We start from the raw sequence: 13,807 nt of genomic DNA, 5'->3' as shown, positions 1-13,807 counted from the left end.
TTTTTCTCCTCATATCATGCATTGGGATGCAATCAGCTTCTTGTCAATCATTAGTCAAAAGAAACAAACACATTTTTTACAATAAAAAAAAGCTTCTATAAGCAACATTTCTACAGCAATCATTAGCCAGAACTGTTAAAAGTGTTCATAGCATTTCCTTCTCTCCTGCTGTCTGCTTTTCTAATGGAGGAATTTTCCAGTGTCAGTGACACCTCCCCATGCAGTTATTTACAAGGAGATGGTCCTTGTGGAGAAGGACCTTAATGAAATTTACAGTTGCTAAGGTACATTTGCAGATGCTGGTGGTCACACTCAAACAGAATGAATGGAACTCATTGTGCAGCTCTGGGCCAGGCCAGCAATGTAATTAAAGTGCAAATAAAGACAAAAATCACAAGCCAGGCAGGACCATTTTTCATCTCCAGCATTAAGAAGCATCACAACTGTGTAAGATATGTCCGATCAAATAGGCCTAAGTCACAATCTATTTTAAACATCTGTCTCCCTGAGAGGATTTAAGGGAGGTATACGGTGATATAGCCCTATTTCTTCAACTGGCTGAGTATCATTGGAAAAGTAAGGACACTTTTCCAGCCAATTTTTGTTTTCAACAGTGCTAACACCTATGTTTTATACTATGATGATTTTACATCATTTGAGCTCACTTCCCATGCAGCTACAACAGGCCACCCTTGATGAGGAAAATACAAGAAGTACCAACTACTGTAGAAATGACATCATCTACCTGGTACATCACAAAAGCATAGGCTCTGGAAACATTTACAAATAGCACATTTTCTCGAACATATGCAAATGATAATTACAAGCTCAGATAAAAATACATACTTTGTGTTGGCTGGCATTCAATGTTTGCCACTGACATGTTCACATTTACAGCTAAGTCAGTGCCAAATGGCTGAACAAAAAAAAACCCCACAAACAACAAAAGACATTTTTCAAACCATCGATTCCATGTAAAATGAAACTGTCACTCCAGCTCTCAGTGTCCACTGCTGATCACCACCTGCTGCCAGACAGACATGTATTTCTCTCCACAGTGTGTCTAGAAAGTGCTCTGTAGCCTGACTTGTCAGAGAAGCTGCAGGAGGTGCAGGAAAATAAAGTGCCTCTTCCAGGGCTATGTGCAACGTGGCTCTCCATCCTCTGCACCACCCCTCTGGGTCCTCACTTTCCCAGCTGGCAACTATTTACAACTATTGCACCAGTCCATTTGCTCCCCATGCTGTAAATACTCTCACTGATGAAACAGATATTTACAAATCATTTTATAGATACAATCAGTCACCTTAGAAAAGGCTAACAAGACATTTAAAAAAGAAAATGTGTTATAAGGAGTAGCATTAAATGTATAGTACGTGTTTTGCACAACTGCAGATCTGAAGTTACTAGATGCTGTTTTAATATCACTCCAAAGTAGTAGATGAGTGCTAAAATCCAGGTTTTTCAATGAATTTAACAAAATGAGAACACCACAGCCATTACTGCCTCAGTGAACACATAGTTAGCCATCAACCCAGCCACCTCACTTTGCTTATTTATTCTAATATACCTGAGTATATTACTACCATTTAAATCTGTACCCTTGATTTGTCATGTGAGATGGCTGCAATGAGTGCCTGTCCACAGGAAAGTCTCCTGTTTTCCATGAAATCATGGTCCCTAATGCCAAACATGACCTTTGCAAAGCAGAAATCACTTAAGCCAGGTAGGAAGGGTCTTTGTCTTTCACCTCCAACAATTATTTGTGTTGCCTGAGAGGGAAAGGCTGTGAGACTCTGTATCTCTTATTGGAAAAGAGAGCTGGCATTCTTCTCAGGGTTTCTCTTGCTGTCTTTAGGCGGTGGCATGCATGGTTCTGTTCACTGTCCCAGAGCTGTCTGCAGGCGTTGTGCAGAGCGGGCGTGTCAGGCTGGGAGCCGGGGCTCGATCTTCAGGGATAGCTCATACAAGGTGTCCTCGTCGATGATGAGGGTCTTGTCCAGCAGGTAGTGAGTGACCTGGAATGGGGAAACACAGATGGACAGGCTGCATGTAGAGGCCACAGAAGTCTCCCAGATTTCTTTCCCATTCAGCACATTTTGGATTCTGAGATCACCTCGTCTTGTTTTCTTGAGAAACCCAATGGCTGCTGGGAATGCAGCTGGCATAAAGATGCACCTGCAGCACTCTGAGAATTAGGATCAATTCCTCTTAGGAACAGGTATATCCTTTGCCAGGTTACCTCAGCCCAAGCTGTTATTCTGGAGTCTGAGATGAGCCTTCTCTGAAGGCACTGACCAGCTTTGGTAAAGCTGCATCACTCCCAAGAAGGACAAAAGAAAAAAGAATTGTAGGATGCCTCGGCAGGTGCTTGGGGGCACCTCCTGACCCTCATCCCAAGATCTCAGGAGAGGGAGAACATATCTTCCTCCGAAGCCCTCGTACCCTTGAAGGCTGCAATCCCCAGAGACCTTCCAAAGGAGCAAAAAACTTCTTTACAAGGCATCAAACAAAGAGTCCCTGCAGGGTGAGATTCTCACCACCCCAAGGACCCATCCACATGTCTGTCTGTCCTCTCCTCCAAGTGTGGGAGCAGAAGACACCAACTTCAGCTTTCAGTGACAGCTAAATAATCGCTGCCACAGCCTGATTTCAGTAGTAGGCAGAAACCTTACCTTCTGCTGGTGCTCGATGCGGTAGGAGGTCTGCTGGAACTGCCGTATTTCCCTGATAATATGTGAGATCTTTCAAAAGAACACATGGAGGTAAGTGCAACCACAGTTTGACTTTAGCTAAGCCATACAAGGCAAGAATTCTGCAACAAATAATTCCATTTAACTTGGGAGGAGGGAAGGAAAGGGTAATGATCATCTCCCAAAGCTCCCCAGGACTTCACATTCCCAAATCAAACATTTACTCCTCAGCCAGCCCCAAGTGAACCACCCTGTCTCTCCTCTGCCCACAATGAAACCTCCCTGTTCTCTGCCTCGAGTGACTGCTGCAGAGTGCAGCCCTAAAATGGGCATTTAGCTGAGATTAGAGGAGAAATTTTCATGTCTCCCTCTGAGGAGCTGTTACAAAACACCATTACATGGCAGTGGGAGAGACATCAACTTTAAAGTGCTTTTTAGATAGACCAGAGCACATTTTGAAAAGAACGTTGTGATTACTGCTTCCTGGTGAATCACTTCATTCCTGTAATTCTGGCTATTTAAAAAAGCTTTTTCTTGCTCCTTCACGAGCTTCAGGCAGCTGCTTTTGGTCTCCTTTCTGAGAAAGTCAACTGGGTACAAATTCAGCCTGTGAAAATACCCAGCCTGCCAGAAGGTGGTGATAGAAGACCGGGTCAATCACTTGTGCCTATCTTGCACAGCACCAGAGCACCCTCTCCAAAGGTAAATTCAGGGGAGTTACAATGAAATCAATAATTAACTCACACAATTAAACACCTGTTGGAGAAGCATGTAAGAAAATTACCATTCTCATTTTGGAAAAATTGACAAGGCCTTCCTCAGTGAAGTTGGGTGTTCCTTCCTCGATAAATGCCAAGTCAGTCAGGTACATCCCAAGGTAGGGAACAGCAGGTGGGTTACAGCTGTAAACCAACAAATCAGCTTATTTGCCTAAAGCTACACTTGCAAATGCTTTTTTATATAACTTGCACAAACTCTTTATTGCTTTTCCCAATTCTAATCAATGGGTTGCATTCCTTTCCAGGACAAACTGCTCCACTGGCTCTGCTTGAGTCATGTTTGCTCTGCCTGTGATAAATTGAACGCATTCTGCCAGATATCTAATATTAATAGTATTTTTAAAATATATCATTAATTATTCTGGATGTTCAGTTCTCAGCTTCTCTCAGGATCACTTCTCAGCTTCTCTCAAGATCACTTGAGGTAGTTGTGCCACTCAATTCTGAAAAGCCTGCTTCCTATTACAAAACTCACAAGAATTCAGGTTTTTGTACAGCTCGAATCAGTGCATAAATTGTAGAACACTTGACATGGAATATCCTGGATACCAAAATTACAGAATGCCAAACACAATCCTGCAAATCAATTAAAGAAAACAATAATCAAGGACTGCTGCACAAAAGAAGCAGGCTGTTTTCCAGCAGGCTGGGAGGCCACAGGAGAAGAAACATCCCTGTGCCTTTGTTCTATCTCTATATAGGTTCTTCTCATAATTTATTGTCAGAAACATAATTTATTGTCATATGAATGGGTCTGTGCCTGACACATGTTTAGTACCCAAGCCCTAAAATTCTTAACTAGGACAACCCTGTTTTTCATAAAAACTTTAATTTGTAAAGATGGCTTTACACTTACTGAAAATGTTTATCAGTGTAAGTCAAACCCCAACAGGGAATGTTCACACAGAAAAATAGTTTAATTTGTTTCAGTGATTCTCTGGAGCTACTATGTTTACCCATCAGGGTATTAAATCACAGCATATTCAGCAAAACAATAATGCCAGATAGAGCCAACCTAGAATTTAAAAGGTTATTAGGCAAAAAATATTAAATATTAAAGCATAATCAAAACCAATTAATCTTCAACATGAACTATCCACTGTTTATAACAAAACATAATCATATACTGTAGGGAGGCATACTTTTTGAGCATTTCTCTCAGGTTTTTAAATCTTCCTTCAGATGACACAGTCTTCTGAAGCTTGTCCATGAGTGCTTTTGTCTAGGAAGAAAATTCATTACAGATGTCACTGGTGGTACATGTAAATGACTGAAATTAGATTCTATCAAAGGTATAATTCACTTATCATCCCCACCCCAGTTTCAGGAGTAGTACAACAGGCATTAGGAATTTAGCTTTATTGCAGTTCCTCCTGTCTTTCTGAAAATGGAGATTAGGCAGCATTAAAACTTCCTTTGAGTGATACACAGAACCTGTATTTATGTTAATATTATTATCCTGCAAATGGAGGAAAACCCACGCGTTTATTACATTAATGGTCTGGAATTCAGTTTGCTATGCACACAAGAATATAACAGATCCTACATGTTGCTGAGGCTCCTCAGCTGCATTGACTGAGGTTGGTGACAGCAATGGATGGTCACTGCCTTGGAGCTTGCACTGAGCTGATTTTGCCTCCAAGTTCCAGAGAAAAGCTGAGTATGTAAATGAGAATATATTCATGTCTTACACAAAGCAGTGTCAGTGGGCATCACCAGACCCTGGTTCCTTCTTAGGTGAAATAAATTTGATTTTCAGCCTGGTAATGCTACTGGCTTGAGACTTGAGTGTAGAGAATAATGAGAAATTCATCATATTTGATACTGAATTTTCAATTAAGAGAGAGCTGTAGGCAGACAGAGTCACTTTTTTCTACACAACAGTCTGATGGAAAACCCAGACTGCATTCCCAATAGGCACCAGAGGACTGTGCCACAACATCAATCTGCTGTGTGTTTGATTTCTTCTTTTTTAATTGAAAATTTAAAAAATCAAACCAACTCTATCCATAAAACCTTTCGGAGGTAAACTTGCTTATAATGGTTGGTATGGAAAGAATTTTTAACAGATTTTTAAATAGAAGAACATAGCACCAGCTGTGAAACAGTTGAGAAAAAAATGACTGGAGAAGGTGGTACAGTAAAAATGTTTTTAATTGTATTTCTCTGAATCATTTAGAACACAAAACATAAAAGACTGGATTATCTTCATCCTGACAGGCCTTTTTTCATGTGTGTGTCTTGTTTTTTTGGCTGGCAGTCATTCTCATAGTTTTTGCTGATATTCTCAGCAGCCAGGCAAGGGTTCAAGGGAGGTGTTTGCTGCACCTAAACTTGAGCTCCTAAATGAGAAAGAGGACTTTTTATCAACAGTCTCTTTCGGGGCAGAAAAAACTCAGGAATTTGGGCGGTTCTGACCTTCCTAAAGGCTTCCTGCACAGGCAGTTCCTATTTTAGGTACCTAACTGGACTTTAACTATAGCTTGTAACCACCCAGACGTGTCTATCAGAAAATTTAGTTTACTTGAACATTTCAGCAGTTCAGGCCAAATAGTCTTTGGCACCTGCCAATTATGTTGAAAACATTTTGTTCCTGCAGATAAAAAAAATCACATACAAAAGTTCTGAACAGGGAACACCAGTCCCAGGTGGTGGAAAAGCAGAAATATTCACAAGAGGGGTCCTGTCTCAACCACTGGGCATGGCGACTGAGGGAATCTGATTTCTTCTTATCCCGAAGTGATAAGGAGAAATCGGATGGAATCAACAAGTAGGAATTGGATGGAATCTGATGAAAACCACCTGTCGTGGCTGTGTCCCTCTCACCTGTTTGGACACCTTTGCCCAGGTTTTCTTGAGCCTGTAGATGGCACTCCTGTTGAGGGCTGAGGTGATCTCCAGCACACCGTTGTAGTTGTGCAGGCAGCGGCAGATGTCAGCCACTGCCACCCACTTCTCGATGGCGCTGGCCCTCGAGGGCACGTCAGCGTAGCTCATGATCTGCGAGGCCACCAGGTTGCTCATCTGGCCATGGAGAGAGGCAGGGACTCAGGGAACTGAAGCACAATCCTTTCTAACATGTCATGAATTAATGGGAAAGGCAGAAAAACTCCCAACTAAGTATGGCAGAAATGATGGCTCCTCACAAACTCAGGGAAAGGACATTGGAAACAGAGCTCGAGGCAGCTGGAGGGGACGGGGACAGGGAAGAAGGGTTGGGGATGCAGTGGGAAGATCTCCAAGCCATCAGTGATAAACCTGATTGGAAAGTCTCTCAGTAAAATTCAAGGAAAATGGTAAGGGAGAAAAGCAAGTTTAGGGATACAATGGCATTAAACAGAATTTGTGTTACGTTTCTCTGGAGAAATTGCAGTTTCTTCAGTAGTCTGAAAGGCACTGTGCTACACTTTAAAATGTTCTAATCTCTTAAATTACCACTGAAATGCTGAGTACCAATTATTGGAAATAAGAATCTTCATCTGCTTTGATTTAAATGGTTAATTACAAAGAGGCTGCAGCATTCAGTAACTAATAGATAACATATTACATCACATTGCAACAAAATCCAGTATTTTTGTTCCAGAGGTCAGAGACAGTCCATGGGGTTCCTAGAGAGCAAATCAGTATTTGAGAGTACTTACATCATTAAAATGTTGACTGGTTTTCATAATATAGGGCGTTCTCTCATTTTTATCCACTTTCATCCAGCCCTGCCCAAGGAACTCTCTACACATTGATGGGAGAGAAAAAAGCAAACAAAATCTTCATAAACACACTACAGAGTCTGTCTGTAACCAAAACCTAAGCAGATTTCAAGGATACCTCAGTTTGCTGGAAGCTAATAACACAGCTTTACACTAATTCCAGCATCTCACTATACCATTTTTAATGCTGTCTGAAATGATAAATATTGTAAAGAAGATTTATTTTTCTCTTAATCCCCTCTCCCATGTCACCCCATCCTAATTTTGAGTGCTGTGGCCCTATTTAAACCACGTTATCCTTTTATATGTGCAAACCCTTTTGTCAGGGGCTGAGTTGGGGATGTGGTGGCCACCCCAGTCTGATGGCCACTGTCCCCCAAGGGGCACTCTGTAGCAGGACATGTCCTCCCATTCTTTACCACAGACAGTTGGTGCAGATATGGAAGAGGTAACCCAGGGGCTGAAAGGTCATCTCTGGCACCAAAAGGGCTCAGGCCTCAGTTAAAAATCAACATCTTAGTCTGGAGAGCACATGTGGGAAGAGATAAAGCAAATATTTTTGACTATAGAAGACTGATGAGTTATCACAGAGGCAAAGCCTTCTACACCATGAAAGTGCTCAGGACTTCTCCCTGGAGTTTGGATGCAGATTCCATGGTTACTTCCTTGGGAGTTGAGGGAAAGGATGTCCATGTGTGACCACCAACAATGGGATGGTAAGATACATTGAATCCTAAGTTATATTTCTTCAGTAGCTGTAGTATTAATAAGGTACCTTTAACCTCACAGTGATTTATCTAGCAGTAGTTTCTCTTTTAGTCCTTAATCCTGTGTAGTATTAGTTTGTTTTAAGTCTTATGTCTGTTTTCTATTAAATAAATAATGCATTCTGTAACAGACCAAATCGGCCATTACTAAAGAACTTGCAAACAAAGGGGGGGGGGGTTTGGGGTGCTGGCCACTTCAATAAAGCTACTGCCTGCTGCCAGAGGCCTGGGCAAAAGACAGGTACTGAAAATAAACCCCCACATCTATTCATAGCACACTCACTCATAGGGGATGCTGCGGAACACGATGTGGTCCAGCAGGGTGATCTGCTCCGCCAGCTCCATGGCCGACAGCGTCTCGAAGCACTCGGGCTTGGGGCAGTCTGGCTGCAAAAGCAAAGGGAACACTGAGGGGTCTCTCTGTGTGCCACAGGGGTGAGCGGCTTCCTGGGAACCTTCAACACGGGGCTGTAATTAACTTTGGGATAAGGAGAAATCAGGATTAATAACAATTGCAGACAACACATAGAACAGGCACACACCAGCTCAGAAGTATGAATGTAGGTTAATTAGACCCTGCATATTCTGCACTTATAATTACATATATATTAATATCTCCCCCTTTTTTAAAAATCTTGTGATTTTATCCGAATACTAAAGTTTTGACATGTTCATTTTTCATATGGGTTCAAAAATCTCAGAATCTCTAAACTGAAATGGACATTCCTGGTATAAAAGAACAGTATATCTGTCTAGAAATACTTCGCAAGTTGCAGTTGTGTTACTGCACAAACTTGATTTTATTGATTCAAACACACAACATTTCTATAGGAGTATTTTTGTTTAACTCTCAAGATGAACTTACCATCTGAATGATATCCTCTATTTTCAAATGGTTATCATCTTGATCATCCTGAGAAAGAGTCCTGAAAAATAAAGTAGCAGAACATCCTATATAAATAAAATTGTCCATGCTTATGATAAAACCTTGTCATAGATCAGCAAAACAGTTTATCTAAAATAGTTCCTAAGTCTGCAGTTGAGGAAGTAAAGAAAAAAATCTGTAACCTAAAAAGTCATGTCTTGCTTTAAGTAAAACTGTATAAACTGCTACAAGGCCAGAGACATGTAAGGCAAAATTTTTCCATGGAGGTTTAGCATCGCTCACCTAACAAATCCTGGAAATTGTCCTATTCAGTGTCCCACAGTAAAGTCAAAATGTGGAAACTCCAAAAGCAAACTCCAGCTTTTACTTGTAGCAAGGACATTATTTTCTTTCAGTACTAAAAGTGTTAATGAATGTTTCCAATTCTGCTACAGAAAACCTGTGATTATTGTGGTTATTTCAGAGTAATGGGTGAAAAATTAACTAGGCAAAAGTAAGTATTGATCAAACACTACCTACCCTAATGTAGCATATTGCACATAATTACAAGATCTTACCCCTTCATGTGGAAATTACAGACACAAAAAAAAACCTTGAAAGCATTGGATTTATGTATTATAGAAATGAGAAGATTTTGGGAGAAGGAACATGAGTCAGAATGCAAAAGCCTGTCTGAAAGGACACAAGAACGTGCCCAGAAGTCACCGTGCTGGTTCCCATCAGGTTTAGTTTAACATCAGGGTGAAGGTACAGGTACAGGTGGGCCCTGATCAGGCTCTCTGTGGGGGGTCCTGCTCAGCTGAATTCCCCAGGACAGTTCAGGTCACTATCCCAAAATTCTGCTGGTGACTTCAGAAGCACAGCTACAGGTCCCTCCAGTTCCCTGCTACTGCACTCTGCATTGCAGACTCTGCAAGCACCAGGGAAAGAGGTGAGGGGAAAGCATCACTTCTGCAGAGCTCAGTGAGTGTGAGACATGAACTTGTACCAGGTGGATGTGCAGGAAGCTTTAATGCCAGCACACCAAGGTCTTCTGCTGAGGGCTGCTGCTGTTTCCTCTTGGTTTGCTCACCTGAGGGCTAGGCTAAAACTAAATGCAGATACACACAGACAGGATCTCAGAAACCTCTTTCCTTTCATTTACAGCCTTCCAAATCCACACAGAACGCTTCTCTTCTTTTTCTTTTTCTTTGTAAGGGCTGGAAACACCTTGTGTCTGACAGGCAAGGCATGTTTACCTCTCCAGGAGAACCCTAAGCCTCTTGCCCAGATAATAGCAGAGCACAGCTTCAGTCCCTGTAAATAGCCTGGCAATCTGTCCTGCAGAGCAGCTTATTTTGTGCTGTTTCTCATGCCTGGGGCCTGCAGGAAGGTGTTCTGTGACAAGAGCCTCTGGCAATGAAAACCACACAGGCCTTGTCCCTCTGCCCCAGGCATTCTCATCAATCTTGTAAAACCCATCATCTGAGTTGCCTAAATATAGCTTCATGTTGGATCAGGTTCTCACGTTTGATACAGATATCACTGTATTTGCTTAATATGAAATAAAGTATGAAACATGGGATTCTTAAAAGACTGAAAACAGTTAACTTTCCCCAATCTTTGCCTCCTGATACTCTCTATCATGACATCTCATGTTTTATGTAGACTTTCAAACTGTCACTCTAAACGGATGGTTTTTTCCTACCACAGTGGTCTCATTAAAAAAAAAAAAAAAAAATCTCATTTTATTCATAAATATTCTACAGTGAAATCTGCGAAGGCCAACAGAGTGGATAATGGAATTCTTTTTGATAGCATCAATAGCAGCTTCCATTTCAGTCTGTTCTGTTGTCAGCCTTTGGACACCCAGTCTCAACAGAGGACTGGAGACACTCACAGGCTGCCCAGCCCTGCTTGGACAGCTCCCACTGCACTCCCTGGGGAGTGGAAAGAGTCATAAGAGACAGCAAAGGCATAGAGGGGCTCTCGTGAGCAGTGTCACCCTTAGGGAGGACTGAACAGGTGACACCTCCATCTTCAGAATCAAAGGAAGAAAATATAAAAGAAATATCTTTCTAATTCATAGAATCACCAGTTAAGATTCTGTCTCTCTCTGTCTCTCTCTCACTATTCATCATGCCTGACCAGGCCAAATATCAAAATAATTTTCTACTTGAAAATGTTAGCATGTGTCTTGTCCTTTTTTTGTGGTACATAAAACATACTTAAAAATATTTAAAAGCTAGTGCAAGTTAGAAAGCCTGAAATGTGTTATTTGGTTAGATCATACAAGGCAGACAAAAAATTGTTCATCCATCACATTTTGACATCTGCATATCCCTTGATTTCATTTATGTTTAGTCTCAAGAAGGAAGAGCTGTTTCTTGAAGCAACCTGTTTATCTCCAGATAGGATTATCTATCAAAGTTATTCACTGATGTTCAGTCTGAATTTATACCTTCCTGCTCCATTATCAATTAAATTTTTTCTGGATTTCAGGGGTTAGTAAATAAGGCTGATAAAATCTCAAGCAAAGCATACATTGAGAGCTTTGCCTAGCTTTCAGAACAGATACTGAATATAAAAAAAGCTTTTTTACCCTGAAGAGAAACCCTGTCAGTCCACACAACAGAAATCCCATCATGCAAGGAAGACCAGCTGCTTTGTTTGATGACTCAAGGCATGAAGCAGTTCAGCATCTCCCATCAACATTTTCCTTGTCATTCATATTCTAAACAGAGCCTTTCCCAGAGCTGACTGTGATGTATCTTTGGAACACAAACCAACTTTTCCTGCTCCTCTCATCTCTGCCAAGAAGGGGATGGATTTTCAAAGGATGTGCACGCATGCAAAGGTTGGGGCAGTTTGTAAAAAGACATGTTTTTACCCAAAATCCTTCAGGAAGACATAGAAAATATCAGTGTTAAGCCTCAGAAACCATGCCTTTTTTTTTCATCACTGTTTGAAGTTGAATTTTTGACAAGAAATTTCTGTCCTAAGCCCATTCTGCATTTGTCAACCTTTCAGACTTAAGAGCAGGCTACAAAAACTGAGATGTGGGGAAGCCAGGGCCTACAGTGACAGCTGACAGGCAACCCAGAATTCTGATGGAATGTATGTTTTAGATAAAATGCCTGCAGCAAGCACCTCTGCAGAACAACAAATTTTTATAGCACTCACTTAGCAAGTGGGTGAGTGACTATTTTATGAAGGGCACATCAACTGGATTACTCCTTCTTCCCATTTTCAACCCATCCCAGAGAAACCTTTTGAATGAAAGTATCATCAAATCTTCCAGTGACGACAGATCTGTGCTTTCCTATGAAAAGCATGCTGTCAGAAATCTTCAAACAAATTGGTTTGTAACAACAGTTTAAAAAGCCCTTCAGTTCCAGGTGATTTGTATTTCCCCTCTAGGTAGTATTAGATAAAAGGTCTCAGTTCAGAAGGAAACCAGAAAGATGACATCTCTCCAAACAGCAGGGCACAGGCTGAGCAGATTTTCTCCAAGCCAGACACTGAAAAGGAGCCAGGAGAGGAACACAAAGCCTGGGAGCACCTTTGCACGTTCTGCAAGAGGACAGGCCCTGGATGTCTTTAGAGCATCCAGGGGGACTCACAACAAGTCTCTGCCTAGGTTCTGTCATTGTCCATGGAGAAAGAACCAGGATGCCTAAATTCAGAGAATTTTGGTGGAGATGGTCACCTCTGTGGCAGGGAGAGGCTGTGGCAGGAATGCTGCATTCCCTGCCTGCACTCTGTTTTGTGGTTTGGTGCTTCAGGTAAACACAGGGTCCCCCCACAGGGTTCTCTGATAATGAAAACCCTTCATAATGGCCCTTAGACCCTATGGAAGGCTGAAAGAACTCAAGAAATAATTTCTTCCATTGCAGGCCCTCTCTCCACACTCAGAGCATTGGCTGTAACCTGACATGATAGAAAATCCCCACTGCAATGCAGAAAATGGAATGATGCTGTGGGAGGGACCCTGGAGGATGTGAACCACCTTTTCAGGGTGGCTCAGTGGAGCCTTGTCCTGAAGCTGAACAGTTCTGGGTTGGCAGGAGCATGGTTCCTACACTAAACAGTGATCTCTGGAGACCAGAAACAGCCAGAGCTCTCCAGTCTAGGGCAGAGCAGGTTCAGTCCTTGGCCTGACCTACTGAACCAGCCAGAGCACCATGGTGCAGAGAATAAACCCCATGTCATCACACCCCTCTCCTGCACCACAGCCAGCACTTCTGTTTTTAGTGGAAATATAGAAAAAGCTGTGTTCCTCTGGCACTGGAAATCAGTTTGTCCTCTGGGTTTGTGCAGTTGTGTTGTTAGAGAGGACACAGGCAGGTCAATGTCACCTCTCCTGACACTGTCCGTTTCTCACTCTTCACAAAATCAGTTCTTGAATTGTACAACGAAGTTTTTAACCTGCCAGGAAACCTAAACCCCCTGACAGAAGCTATTCCTCCATTTTATATTCTGATTATTGCGAAGTTGAGTTGTCAAAGAGCAGCTGGTTCTGCCTCTGAATCCACCATCACGCTGAGGAGATGGAGGAGCAGAGGGACCCCTAGATGCCCCAGGACTGAGTGCTCACAGTCTCCAAAGAGCAGCAGGTACCTGTTCCCACCAGCAATTCCATCAGGGTTTTTTAAAGCTTATAAATATTTCTATTTTAAGAATGTGCAATAAAAATTAAGGACTGTGGAAGAGCAAAGGAATGTGCACTCTGATGTCAGCATCACAGATGAAGTTACACACAAACAGCTGCAGACTATTCCTTATATCCTGTAATTCCCTTTACTCAGTTAACTGTATATAGTCTTGCTGAGAGTCTGTGTCTCCAGCAGCAATTACAGTGTTTGGTTAAACTCTGGAAATCATTCTTAATTACTAGACATCTCCCTGAGGTGATTGGAACACCTCCCTCCAATGAAAGGGTGAGAAATTGTATTGAAATTTAATTCCCATAGAAGGAGGACTGAATTATTTCACATCA

At 41.9% G+C, this 13,807-nt stretch overlaps 1 protein-coding gene across 1 annotated transcript in view; it reads right to left on the bottom strand.

Moving 5' to 3' along the window:
* Positions 1-921: 921 nt before the first annotated feature.
* The window catches only part of RASGRF2 (Ras protein specific guanine nucleotide releasing factor 2), a 113,394-nt gene continuing 100,508 nt past the window's right edge, over positions 922-13,807 (bottom strand). Inside the window, exons 20-27 of the mRNA XM_066339950.1 lie at positions 8,809-8,869; positions 8,227-8,330; positions 7,114-7,198; positions 6,299-6,496; positions 4,615-4,694; positions 3,478-3,595; positions 2,676-2,744; positions 922-2,018 (exon numbers count right to left, since the gene is read on the bottom strand). Coding sequence (XP_066196047.1) covers positions 1,926-2,018; positions 2,676-2,744; positions 3,478-3,595; positions 4,615-4,694; positions 6,299-6,496; positions 7,114-7,198; positions 8,227-8,330; positions 8,809-8,869 — 808 coding nt within the window. The 3' untranslated portion in view covers positions 922-1,925. The remainder of the gene's footprint in view (positions 2,019-2,675; positions 2,745-3,477; positions 3,596-4,614; positions 4,695-6,298; positions 6,497-7,113; positions 7,199-8,226; positions 8,331-8,808; positions 8,870-13,807) is intronic.

This window comes from Sylvia atricapilla, chromosome Z (assembly GCF_009819655.1).
Source record: "Sylvia atricapilla isolate bSylAtr1 chromosome Z, bSylAtr1.pri, whole genome shotgun sequence".
Lineage (NCBI taxonomy): Eukaryota > Metazoa > Chordata > Aves > Passeriformes > Sylviidae > Sylvia > Sylvia atricapilla.
This window is presented reverse-complemented; position numbering and strand designations above follow the sequence as displayed.